We start from the raw sequence: 14,357 nt of genomic DNA on the forward strand, positions 1-14,357 counted from the left end.
AGCACTATTCCCATGGTTCTAATGAAAGAGAAACTTGTATGCGGATTCCAAGATTGAAGTAGTAAAAGAGCTTTTACTAATACATGGCCAGAATTTGCTTCAGTCTTCCAAATTGACGGATACAGATAGATCATGCTTTCAAATCACTACATATGTGTAGTATGGGTTTTGAATAGTTATTGATTTACAGGAAACCTAGTAGTAGTTTTGTGTTATCAATTATGTTATTGTAAAAGTAATCATCAGAGTATATATATATATATATATATATATATATATATTTGTATATCGCTCATATGGCCTCATGTATACTAGGACATCTGGTCTCATTATGCTGTTGACAGTTGGGAACCTTTGACCTATGGATTCTGTGGTGTGGCTCAAACCAGTTTTGACTAGTTTTTTGAACCACTACATAAATGCTTGTAATACAAAGAGTTAGTTGGGGTTCTGATTCATATTGAAGTATGGGCCTCAGGGCTGTCATCACCAGGAACTCAAGGAAGGGTTGAAAACACCCCCTGGTATGGTGTGGAATGATTCTGTATTTATCTATTTTTATCATCTGCAATACCTCTTTAAACAAAGCTAAGTAAATTCTTTTATTATTATACTTTCGAGTTTGTCTGAAATTATTGTACCATATCAGCATATCTGAAAGATTAAATATAGGAACTTTTAAGTAATAAAGCTAACCCTTTATTACAATATGAGATTGAGAAGGGTGCATCCCAAGTATTCAATGTTGAATACAGTATCAAAACAAGTCTGGTTCATCCTAGAGAGTGCAGGCAAATATGTTCAAAACCTGATCTAGTGTATGAGAAAGCTCCCAACCTAAATAGAAGCCCAAGTGGAAAAGGAGCCGAAGTGGAAAAGGAGCAGGAGTTCAAGAAATGAGGAACATGAATAAAAGCATGTATGGACCACCAAGTAAAGAAACTGGGTTGGTTCAAGTCATGGGGAAAAGCGAAATGTGGAAAAGGTAAGAAGGGAGACATTATTTGCTAGGTTAGCGAATAGAGTCCCAGACCGTCAGACAATGCGTCAAAGGATTTAGGTAGGGCAGACAAGCTTGTGAGGAAGCCACAAGAGGACTGCAATGGAAATGGGGAATCACAGTTCGGATGTTCTAAAAACACCTGCATGGGGATCTCTGAAGTAGCATGTAGTAGAGAGAGTTGCGAGACTTGTGCTGCTTTATAATATCTGGTTATGTTAGGAACCCCTAAGCCATCTTAGAGCCTATGGGTAACAAAAGAATTAAATTCTGTACAGAGCATAAATAGAATGTTGGGACATTAATCGGTAGCATTTGAAAGTAACAATGGACTTTAGGGAGAGTTGTAATTTTAATCTTCTTAGCCTGGTCTATCCAAGAATGGGACAGGAATTGCCATTCTTGCATAAGAAGGTGAGTTAGAGCAGTAAAGTGTAGTAGTTGGAAGAAAATAGGGATCTTTAATAGGAAGTTAACTTCACACCCAGATAACCCAGCGTTAAGGAGGACCAGAGGTAAGGGAAACTAGATTGAATATGGGCAACTGTCTCAAGTGAGAGAGAGAAGTTAAGGATCTTACTTTTAAACTGGATTTATCCAAAGGCCTGATATGTCCACAAACTGAGTGAGAGTGTGTAAGAATAATATACATATTTCATATACATATTTCTAGCATCAAATAATAAAACATTTTGTTGTTGCTCCTGTAGTTTTTATTAATGTTTATGTTGTTGAGTTGCTAGCTTAGTTCCCAACTCCTAAAGCTTTGCTTTCCAGCGCTGACTGGCAGGCTATTCTATAAACATAGAACACCTAAGCCAAATTTGTAAGCTTATTTACAGTAGTTGCTATGTATAAAATACTAAAGATTTTGGCCTACTTAGACAGATACCAATTAACTTATCAGTATGGTTTGGGGTTGTGACATTTGAAACACTACCTGCAATAAATGTATTCCCCAAATTTGATACAGCGGTGTTTCAAGCGTTAATGAAGGAGCTCTGGCATACCAGGCAAGAATGTTATCCATTAAAGGTAGTTATTAAGAGGTTGTCAAATGAATTATCATGTCACCCAATATTTGGTCTCCATTCAGTAGCCAAAAGAGGCATTCAAAAAAGGGGATTTGTGAAAAGAAATTCACAGAAAAAGCGGCTACATTATGAACAGAACGTGACACTCAGAAAAATTTCCAAAAATTATGCTTTATTACACATATATAAATATGACATATGGGCGTTCGCCCTGGTTTACCATCACCTCAGTATGAGACAATACACACAGACCTAAAACCATATAAAATGACACCAAGACCGGTCTAAATGCATGTGCAACAGAAAAATGACTGCAAGAGTCTAATGTCCCTGTAGCACAGACACATAGGTGAACACTTCCCAAAAGAGGTGTATCCAAAAATTATACCATAGGCATACCATAATATTGAATATTATAAATAGAACAATACCATTATGGTGAATCCCAATCAGGGAATCCAAAAATTGTACTATGGATATAAGTATCACATGTATGCAATGCAGCAAGCACAATATGCGTCAAAAAGAGAACAACAAGCCTCAGGCCTGTATGGAGGGAGACATAAATGTCAAATATATGATGCAATACATTCCTGTGCCGGCACAAGTGGTTGGGGCCCATTCATCTGTAATATAAACAGCTATATCCTAGAGCTCTTGAATGAAAATATGCCCCATTTATTCCCAGGGTGGAAGAAAAGATGCAAAAAGCAGCACTCTGCTTGAAATGGTATCTTCACCACTATATGTGGACTACACACCACCTTTCGTAGGGAAAACAGGACATATCCCAAAAGATCTTCTGCCTGTTGAGATATATGTGGTATATCCTGTATCCTATACAAAGCACCATGATGTCCCCATCCTGTAGTGAGACAAATGATATGTGGGAAGTCACTGACAGAGTTTACACTCAATAAGATATATAGGTCATATAGATCACAGAGGACCATATATCTAATGTCCTGTAACAGTCCACTCACCACCTGTGCTGTGGGTATTAGGAATGAAAGAGATGTCCTTCATGGGTACTGCCATACACGGCCACAGAGGCCTAGGAACCACCGCTGACATCCGCCGATATACCGCAGGTTCCAGCCCCTTCTTGGCGCTTGTGCTGCTCACACTTGCCTCATGGCATGTGAAGATGGCTTCCTCCTTATGGGTCAGCGTGCGTTCCACCTAATGCGCATGACCGGAAGTGACGTATCTGACGTATGACGTCAACGCGTTTCGCCGATGGGCGTATCTCACTCAGCTTCGTCAGGACCAATGTCTCATACTGAGGTGATGGTAAACCAGGGCGAACGCCCATATGTCATATTTATATATGTGTAATAAAGCATAATTTTTGGAAATTTTTCTGAGTGTCACGTTCTGTTCATAATGTAGCCGCTTTTTCTGTGAATTTCTTTTCACAAATCCCCTTTTTTGGAAGAATGTTATCCACCATGTTAACTCCAAATTATTCAGAGCATTTACTGACTTCAGTTAACACCATCACAGGATGCATTTATAAGTAGTCTAAAAATTCACATTTCAGTCTGTTGCATCATATTCCTTTCCATTCTGATTCCTGAATGAAAGGGGCTGATGGAAAAACACCCAGTGTACTTTCAGTGTTCCAATGAGGAAAGCTGCAGTATCTGCATCCTTGGAAAAGTACGGTAGTTAACCCTTAGGGAGTAGCTTACCAAAATGAAATTCCGATTGCAGAGAATGCCTAAAATTTTACTTATCTTATTGCAGACTGCTTAGAAAATCAGTAAGCCAAACACACAAACAGCAACAGGCATTTCTGGGGGTATTCTGTACACCATCAGTATCCATAACTTCTTCAGACTGCCAAGTTGCATTGAATATTTTTAACATTTTTGGAAAAGTACAACGGTTTTAGAATTAAATAGATCAGTAGTTAATATTTTAAAAACTGCAAATTGTGATGTAGCAATTTTTTCTACCAATTTTTTTCTCCTCTAAAGTAGAACTGTAGCTTTAAAACACAAAATTGCAAACAAGAAGATATTGTATTACAGAATAGAAATAGTGGGGGAATTTATAAAGGGTATTGTAACTCCCACTCTGGCCTTTGACCCATCACACCAACAGGCACTAGTCAGTTTTTTGCCAGTTAGGCTTTGCCCACGCAGTGACACAAATAATTTCTCAAATATGGGCATTGCAATATTTGCGCAATGACATCACCACTGTCCACGACCTATTTGTAAACATTTCGCTTTTAGGCAAACAATCTCCCAGCCAACAGAGCCCTGTGCAGAAAGCTGTTACAATCACAACAGCTTGCCGGCACAGACATGCACCATTGTAAGTACTGGCTTACCTCTGTATGCCAGCTCAGAGTTGAACTTAAATACCACAAATTTCCTAATCTGTGAACTGGCAGTAATTCTGTAAGAATCTGTCTCTGGCAAGTTCTTAAAGTGACAGTTGCTAAAACTACTTGAATTTGTCACTGGTGTCGGTAATGTTACTGAAACTGACGTAAATGCTTGCCTGAATTGGACACAGGTAGTCCTAAAAGCAAACTACCTATAGGAAAGTGCCAATAAGACTAATGAATTCAACTTACTATATCTCTTCTGTAATAAATGCTTCTTACCTTTCTTCTTCCAATCTTCTTTACACTGCACACAGAGCTGGGCATGCACAGTAGAGTGTACAATTCTGGTAAGGAGGTAAGCATTTGCGGACTTTAGTTCCGCTTTAAGAAAAACAACAGTCTCAAAACAATTGTTTTCTTGTTATTACTGAAATTCTTTGCAGGTAGCGACTTCAATCAAGTATAGAACAATGTTACCTTGTAATGCCTACGTAAGAAATTTCTTGCTTGCTCTCATTATTGATAAGGGAAAGGCCCAGACTGTGGATAGAAATATTTATTTCTTGATCTGGCTGCTCCATTTCCTCAGCTTGTCGTGCTTTGGTCACCAAAGCCACATCTTCTGTAAAAATCAGTATTCTCTGGCGCCCATCGAGGAATGACACCCAGTGTATCTGAGTATCCTGGTTAAAAGCAAATTGACCAGTTTCATCCTGAAAAGTAAACATAGCAATTCTGAATGGCATTATCAAGTACACTTTAACTAGTTTATATAGTATACAAAATCACAAAGTCAAACTCTAAACAAGACTTTTGTTTCCAGTTTTTGGTAAAGAGTGTAAACAACACCTGAACTGATATACTGCACTCAAGAATATGCCCTTAGACTGGTATAAGAAAATTGTCCATAGTTATTTCCTTCCTATTTTCATATACAAGATTTAGTGTCAGCTGGCAGTGTGCTCACTTTCAATGCTTATGTTGTATAGGCTACAATAAAAAGTGGTGACTGTGGTGTGGTCATAGGGATACATCGCTATTGTTTCTGTTTTCCTGTGTCTGGTGGGAAGGGGGGGGGGGGTCACTGTATTCTCTAGAAGCCACTGGGTTAATAAAGTATATATATATATATATATATATATATATATATATATATATATATATATATTTGATTTGCACAAATGTGAGTCTTGTTTGGGTTTTGGCCAAATTATTGGAGAAACACTCAAGGCTCTACTTGTATATAGCACTTACCATTTTAGCTTTGAAGTCAAGGTTTTGTTGCTCCTATTCTTTTTTTTCCCCCCTTTCTCTGTTTAGGGTTTTTGGCTTCCTTTGAGAGCCTTTTTATTGCAATCTGTGACTTCCTTAAGCAAATAAATCCTCTCTTTGTGCCGTTTACCATTATCAAAGAGAGTGAAAGTGAAAGAAGATCAAAAATTTTGGGTTGTCACCAAAGCAGTAATAGTAGGGAAATCTTCCAACAGGGATACTAGTGTTGGTGACCCTGGTGACAATCATCAGGGATTCTCCCACTTTGGAGGTATTTATGCACATTTCCGGTTTTGGCTATGGGAATGGAAGTGGAGGGAAATCTCACTAACAGTACACAGATGGCAAAAAAACCACAAAAACTGATGGGTTTAAAATCTCTTATTCTATTCAAAATGGAAAAAAATGTGTTTCTTTTAGTTCTACTTTAAGTTGTAGGTTAACATATTAGATGAACTTAAACTAAAAAAAAACGTTTATCCTGGACTTCCACTTTAATTTGAAGCACCCCCTACATAAAAGAACTGGATTAAGCAGGTTGTGATCTCTAAATGGAATTCCTAGCTAGTGGGTGTGACAGGAAGCCCTTTAGTTTGTAGTCTTTAATGTTTGCCCATCACAGTAGAAAGCTGCATGTTGGAGCTCACTTAAAGCTAAGAACTTGTTAATGCTAAGGCCTGGCAGTTGGTTGCTAAAGTCAGTTCACTTCACAGTGAGAGGAAAGGAAAAGGTCACATGGTCCATACCCAGGAGTATAGGGTATCTTCAATTTCAGACTCCAGTTGGCAAAGAGGACAATAGTAGTGTGCAGGGAAGACAAGTATTAGTAGCCCATGAGGTAGGCTATACAGAGAACCTGTTACTTTGTCCTGAACAGGCAAAATAAATAATTTATTTTAAGTAAACCATAATGAATAATAAACCTTTTTAATGATTAAATAACAATAATATACACACTTTTTTGTGTCATCACGTGTATATCAGAATATCTATAGATTTTGCAAACAAAATTATGGCAGCAATGTACTAGGTTTTTCACAGTGTGTTGCATCTAGGTGAGTTTACAGAATTCATATAAACCTACTAACCTTTAATAAGTCTAGCTCGCCCTTGGTATGGCTGTATGTCCATGTCAGCTTTTTTGTACCTGTTGGATCTTCCCAGGCGAACAATCTTGCTTCTTCAGGGCAAAGCTCCTTCTCCTCCGCTGTACCACTGTACGAATGAAGATAAAAACAGCAATTGTATTTACAGTAAATAGGATTGAAATGACTGTACTAATTTAGTAGCCTACCTCTGGCCATATGTCAGCTTAGCCCGAGGTGTATGGTTCATGATCAGAGCAGGAGCAGCACCTTCATAGTAATCTGAGAATCTAATCACTATTGAGTGATCGGATATGCTGACATCTACCATAAGTCCTGTATTCTGTAAATAAGGATAAGCCATTGTTAACATGAGCAATACAGTAACCGAAAAAAAACAGACTTTTTTTTAGAATAAAGAAGATCTCAACTCACCATCTTCTCCAGGCTGAGCAGCGTGCCATTGTCTTGCCTATTTAAAAAGAAAGGCTTGGATACTGTCTCACAGCCAATGACTCTGACACACATCTTTCCAGAGATATTTTCTGGCCAGAATGGTATACACTGGAAAACAAAATAAAAAGTACTGGTGTTGCATTCAGTATTCATCAACTGAAGGCTAAGTTATGAATTAGACCTACATACTAAAAAAAATAATAATCGTTGTACCTCAGACGACCCAATGTAATGCCACTTGAGCTCTGGCAAAGAACCATCTGCTTCAATTTCCCCCACCTCTAGCTCCAATGTGCAATTGTTCACAAGAGTATAGAACGGCGTCAAGGTAATAATCCTTGTTAGGTTAAAGCTACTCATTTTAATGTTCACTCCAACCTTAACAAAAAGAAACACAAAAAATATTGTAAGGAATGCATTTATAATGACTTCCTCTATACAATTTTACTCAATGCATTATAAAGAAGAATACAGTCAGCACCAACAAACGTTAGCAGCATAAAATGTTTTACACTTTCTTCTCAAACTCTGCCCTCATTAGCAAGATAATCACACATCATACAGCCTTACTACTAGTCACATATTTAATTTTAACAATTTATTTTTAGACATCGCACAAAGAAATACAAACAAATCCGGTATATGAACCCCCTCGAATTAACTGGTTTTCTGCAGTAATTTGCCATAAAATGTGATCTAATCCTCATCTACGTCACAAAAATACGCAAACACAACTTAAGTTAACAACACACAAACAATTCTAATGTCCAATGTCTTTATTGAACACACTCATTAAACATTCACAGTGCTGGAGAAAAGAAGTAAGTGAACTCATAGACTAATTAATGAATGCTAATTGGAGTCAGTATTTTGTGCAAGTGGAGTCCAATTAATGGAATGAGTTAGGAGGCATGTTTGGAGCTACTTTAATTGATAAAAGAAACGCAATTATTTTAAGACTGCTGTTCATAAGAAGCATTAGCTGATGTGAATTGTACCTCGCAAAAAGGAGCTCCCTGAGATTGCTTTGTATCCCTTTCCAGCCACTCTTGATCATAAGTTGCCAAAGTGTTTAAGCATCCATCAGTAGAAAATTAAACAGATTGTCTATAAATTGAGGCAGTTTAGTACTGTGCCTACTCTTCCTAGAAGTGTGTGCCCAGCCAAGATGACTCACAAGGCATAAAACAGAATCCACAGTAAGGTATAGAAGAACCCACCAGTAACAGCTAAAGGCTTGAAGACTTCACTGGAACTGGCAAACATCCCTGTTCTACCGCAAGTAAGTTTTTTGAACAGGCAGGGTATCCACGACAGAACACCATGGAGGAAGTCACTGATCTCCAAAAAAGAAATATTGCTGCACACCTGAAGATTGCCAAAGAGCAACTATTGGGAAAATGTTTTTAGGACTAGAAAAACAAAAATTGAATTTTTCGGGAAAAATACTCAGCATGAAGTTACCAACATGAAGACATCATCCCAACGGTGAAGTATGGTGGAGGGAACATCATGATTTGGGCTTGCTTCACTGCCTTAGAGCCTGGACCACTTGCCATCATCGGTGGGGAAAATTCCCAGGTTTACCAAAGTATCCTACAGGATAATGTCAAGGTGGCTGTCCGCCACATAAAGCTTAGTAGAAGTGGGGTGATTCAGTACAGCAATGACCCTAAGCAGGTAAATGAGCCCTTTGGAGTGGCCCAGTTAGAGCCCAGACCTTAAATCCACAGAGATGCTGTGGAATGACTTCAAAAGAGCTGTTCATACCAGACAACCAAAAAATGTGTCTGAGCTGAAACAGTTTTGTAAAGGGAAATGGTCAAATTCCTCCTGAACGTTCTGCAGGTTTGATCCAGAGCTACAGAAAGCAATTGCCTGAAGTCATTGTTGCCATAGAAAGTTTGACCAGCTATTACCTCCAAGGGTTCACTTACTTTTTCTTCCGGCACTACTAGTCAAATTTTATGTAGATGAAGCAAGAAGTAAAAAAGACTCAAAATCACAACTCACAAAAAGACATTAAAACCTTAAACAAAGCTAATTTTTGTCCTCTCCCCCCCCCCCAGCCTGGTACATAATCATATATATATATATTTTTTTTTTCAGAAAGCGAGCACTTTTTTTAATGGTACTCTCTCCCACTTCCTTTACCTAGGTGAGAATAATGTCTACTTAGTTTGCCCCTCCCCCTTCTCCTGCAGCCTCCTGGGACACATCACATACCCCAGGAGGTTGCAAGACCAGCCTCCCTGCGCTGCCCTATCTTGTGCCTTGGCCATAGCAAGTGAAGTTCCTCTTTAACAAAAGATATTGCCTGAACAAATATGCAAACAATGAAAAAGTAGGATTTTTGACAAATCTGTAAATTCAATATCTTGGAGTACAGAACATGACACAGGAATAGATTCTCAGACCCTTGGTTATATGTTTCCACCTTCGGGTGATTAACAAAAGCAAAACCTTTCTGGAAATGCCAAATGCCCCCCATAGAGGTAAGAGGGGGGACTTGCGTCCCATACTGTACTCCAAGATATTGGATTTACAGGCACATCAAAGTACCTATTATCTTAATCCTAGAGCAAGACACAGGAATTGATTCTTAGATTATGGGATGTTCCCAAACAATGTGTTGAGGGGTGGGCAACAAAAACAGCATCAACAGGCCTGCAAGAAATAAAGAAAGTTTAATGGACCCAAACAGGTGACAGCAGAAGCACCTTTCGCCTGAAGCACACATGAGCAGAGAATCATGTGGTAAAAAATGGTTCTGAAAACATGAACAGAAGGTCAGGTGGTGGGCCTGCAACCTGTGTTTTAAAAAAGAACACAAACACAAATATTTGATGCTGAAAAGCCCAAGAAACCTGACATTTTTGGTGAATGGTAGAAATGAATCCCTAAATTACGGAATACGTGGTAGGCAGTGAGAGTTCTGAGCCCATCCATAAGGCAAGGCAAAAACTGTATAAGTAGGACATGGGGAGAAGTATATAATTCTCATAAAAGGTGATAAGAAGAGCACCAGGGAAGCAAGAAGGACTGGCTTCCAGGATACTTTGTCCCCACGTAGCAAAAGAAAAAAAAGGGGTTCCATATTTTGTTTATATAAAAACAAAATAATGATTCTCCTGATTACTCGCTGATAAGCCGCTGATCATTGCAATTCATTAAAAAAAAAAAGAAGAACACCCTAAATTTAAACAAATTACTAAGTACCTCTAAAATCTATATTAAACTTGCCAGACATAGCCATACATTAGCATTCAATGTGATGAAAGATAAAATCCCGATATTCCTGCTCATACATGATTAGTTGGAATTCCAAAGCAATTATTAGATGAACATCTACTAATGAGCTGTATGGCAACTGGAAAGTGCAACTAAAGATCAAATATCAAAATGTCCAAGCAGCAGAATGCAAAGATGAAACACTTAATAGCTTCGTAATGTTTAGGTAGGATTAGTACACCTGGGCACATTTCATATATGCAGTTAGGTTAGCACTGGAGTGTGTTTTGAGGGATAAAGGATATAATGTAGTTTGTAATACAGATCCAGTCAATGATCCAACAAGACACGTATAGCTAAGAATTGGTATGTAAAGATACAAGGAAACCCTGACTTACCTTGTCCACGGTTCAGGCTTCACCCGTCACAGTGGGAATACTACGGCAAGGGACTTCAGGATCTGAGTGCCATAGCAATGAACTACAGACTTGAAATTGTATACCACCCTGTGGCTGACTACTCTCCGTGCACCACATGCCAAAGTAAGTTCTTAACACAGGATCAGGTGCCTGAAATTTTTTTTCTCTCTCCTTAGACTAACACTTCTGTCAAGATCTGACTACTTATTGGTGTAGGGCTCACTAGCAGTTTCCAGATCATTTGACCTTTGTGTACACCTGTGAAACCGTACCCCTCAGCAGCAGGGCCAGCCTTTAATGTATGCTTCTCCAGCACCAAAAGGAGTCCATTATCTAAGCAAAAAAGCAGGGGCCTCATGGAGTGGACAGGGTTTTATTGATATAGTGAGGGACAGTCCCAGCAAAGCCTTTGCCAGTGTCCATTCACCTACAGGATGCAGCAAAAACAAAAAACCCCATGGTATAAGAACCAATTTGTATGTCCTGTACTGTACGATCAAGCTAAAAATACTTAAAACATGTTGTTTAAATTAGGTTAATATGAATAATTAAATCCACTGAGCATGCAGAAAAATATAGACCAGGAGAGTTTTCCCGGTCTTCATATTAATAACTCACCAAATACTCCATTTTGCCAGCAGGGCATTTAACACATCCATAACTTCCAACTGTATCTAGAGAAAATCCAGATGACCAGGAACTTGTGGAAATACACAGCTGAATCTGTTTCAGAATCAAAATAGCAATATTATTGTAATTAGAATCAATTACAAAAGTGGTCTACATAAGGTTACCCATGTCTTCACTAACCAAAGTCTGCCAGAATAAAGGAGATGTTAATCAGATTTTACCTTCTGATGCCAAGGTAAGTGAAACATTTGTTTGTCAAACTAGTTCACCAAACAAATGTCTCTAGGGGTCCATTTAAGCCATATATTGCATTAATGAACTGCACTGTCAAACATTAATGCATGCCATGCTAAGTCAGCTCAGTAATTGTGAATGGTCAAGCAGCACACTTTAATGCACTAAAAATGGAAATGACTTTTTTTTTCTTTTTAACAGCATGGGTTTGTGTACCTTTTACTGCTATAGCACATTAGGGTTCTATCCAGAATGAAATGCACCACAAAGAACCACATTACAATTCATTTGTTTTATTACATATTACTGCAACACAAAGAAGCAAGTGGCATAGGCTGTTCTGTTGACAGAATAGTATGCCAGATACTAATGTACAAACTGTTTATCACATACACTAATAACTTTGTAGTACCTTGTTCTTGCTGAATATGTTCTTCTTCTTGAATGAGAAAAGAATGACATCTCTGTAGTCTGATGGGTGTTTGACATGAATGTCTTCTGCTTTGTATTGAAGGATACGAGATGTCTTATTGATGATCCAGTAAGGGCTAAACACAGAGAGCACCATACGATTCCCCACACGTTTCACATGCACAGAAAGGTCTACAGTCAAGTCTTCAGCAGTGTCCACAGTGAAACTAACAACGAAAAACTCAGGAAGATTTGCATGGACTCTGAAATGTCCATTCCAATTCCTGCCTTGGTATTTGATTAAGGCAAGCTCCATAATTTCACCCGTGATACGTGAATGCTGGACATCACAGGAGCTTCCTTCTGGCAGTATGTGGGCGTCTGCAGTTCCCTGAATAAGAATATTATCAATGAATAATTACATAACTAAGTACAATATCCCTACACAATCACCCTGTTTTTTTTTCTGATTTTTAATAAGCACCATGGAGAAATAGGAATGTTTGTACCCACTGTAAAATCCATTTCTCCAGTAGTTCAAAAGAGAGTGGTATAAAAAAAAAAAAAAAAAAAAAAAAAGACCCAGCCAAAACCTTAATTAGGGCTCCTTCACACATTGTGGTGAGTGGCATTTTTCTGCACTGGATAAACGTCAGTTACCGCAATGGCACACAAAAAACAAATGCACATAGAGTAACCAGAATGTGCATTTATCGGTTCCGCTATGCGCCACCTGGCCGCCCCTCCTATCCATCTCCTCCATGCCATGTATGCCCCCCTCATCTCCTGCAGCCCTGGGTTGAACCCTTCCTGCAGCTACAGCCGAGCATCTGTCAGGATAGACTGTGCCAGGGCATACAGTTATCCGTCTCGCCCACCACAGATGGGAAGGGAGAGAGAATGCTGCCCCTCCTCCTCCTGCCCTCTTCTCCTGTGTCTACGAAGCCCACATTGCCCGCCAGTCTTGGGTCTTCTTTCCCCTCTCTTTCTTTCTGTCTTTCTATACTTCTCTTTCCTTCTCTCTGTCTCCTGTTCCCTCATTCCTTCTTTCTCTCCATACTTCGCTCCTTCATTCTCTGCCTCCTTCCTTCGTTCCCTCCTTTATTTCTCTCTTTCCTACAAACTTTTTTAAAAAGTGATAAAATATAAAATTGTAAAAAATGAAATAAAATAAAAACCTACTGACACTAGTGGTGGAACTACCAGGGTTGCACAGGTCGCCATTGCAACCAGGCCCTGATGTTCTGCCACCGGGCTAAGAGGAAAGGGTCCCTGGGCTTGGGCTGCTCAGTCCTAAATGCCTATTTTGTGTCCCAGTCCGAGCCTGGCCTCAGCCTGTCCCAGAGTGAGGGACTCGAGGGCATGCTGGGTGACTGAATATCTTTACTAAACACACCGAGTTCCGGGTCTTTCGTGGATAGGACTGTCCAAGCTTGGGGAGGGAACGTTGATCCCCCAGGCACCTGCTGCCGTAGGCTTCAGGTGGGCTACCTGAGGGTCTAAATTGCCAAGACCCGAAGATCTTGTCCGGTATCAAAGAGGAAGTGTCCAGTGTCTATTGGGCCTTGTGAGAACAGACATACTTAAGGATCTTAGAGACTGTGTGCTGTGAACCCCCTCTGGTGCTAGGAAGTTAGCTGTGGGTTTAACAAAGGAAATACTGGCTGGTGCTGCAAAGAGCTTGTCTTTCTGCCCACTACTACTTAAATGGACACTGCTCTGGGCTCCAAAGAATCTACTGTTGCTACTGCTTACAGCTAAAGTCCACAGACTGATTCAAGCACAGATATAGCTGGTTCTGAAGATTAGTCAGGTCCTCCGTGTACAGAGTTCCTAATCTGGAGTATTCCACTCATCCCCATCCCTATTTAACAAAAATAAAAACAAAAAAAACAACACCCCTAGACTGATGATTGGAGAAACAAGTCAACAAGCCTATGTGCCTGGCTGCAGGGCAAGGACTTGGACAGTACTCCAGCGGCTCCTACGGGAGTAGTGCTACAAACACAAATATTTAAATTACTTGCTTATATGAGATTGTAGAATGGGCATCATTAATTAATTCAACCTCTTATTTACATCCCTAGTGTGGAGGGAATAATTCTATATTTTTTCAGCCCTGAAGTGGGAAGTTTTTTTTTTATCATGTTGTAAAGCACTGTGCAAACTACTGGCGCTATATAAATCCTGCATATTAATAATAATAATATTCTTATTTGACAGGAAATGCTAGACTCTATTGAA

General features: G+C 39.3%; 1 protein-coding gene across 2 annotated transcripts in view; it reads right to left on the reverse strand.

The window, feature by feature from the left end:
• Positions 1 to 14,357, reverse strand: part of VPS13C (vacuolar protein sorting 13 homolog C) — a 352,171-nt gene that overhangs the window by 98,520 nt on the left and 239,294 nt on the right. For both annotated transcript variants that reach the window (XM_089671418.1, XM_089671417.1), the window contains 7 exons: positions 12,115 to 12,504; positions 11,457 to 11,561; positions 7,402 to 7,566; positions 7,168 to 7,296; positions 6,942 to 7,075; positions 6,736 to 6,862; positions 4,853 to 5,088 (listed from right to left, as the gene is read on the reverse strand). In XM_089671418.1, coding sequence (XP_089527544.1) covers positions 4,853 to 5,088; positions 6,736 to 6,862; positions 6,942 to 7,075; positions 7,168 to 7,296; positions 7,402 to 7,566; positions 11,457 to 11,561; positions 12,115 to 12,504 — 1,286 coding nt within the window. The remainder of the gene's footprint in view (positions 1 to 4,852; positions 5,089 to 6,735; positions 6,863 to 6,941; positions 7,076 to 7,167; positions 7,297 to 7,401; positions 7,567 to 11,456; positions 11,562 to 12,114; positions 12,505 to 14,357) is intronic.

The sequence above is a fragment of the Staurois parvus genome, unplaced genomic scaffold (genome assembly GCF_062004578.1).
Source record: "Staurois parvus isolate SC_StPar_1 unplaced genomic scaffold, SC_StPar_1.0 ptg000105l, whole genome shotgun sequence".
In the NCBI taxonomy this organism is placed as follows: domain Eukaryota; kingdom Metazoa; phylum Chordata; class Amphibia; order Anura; family Ranidae; genus Staurois; species Staurois parvus.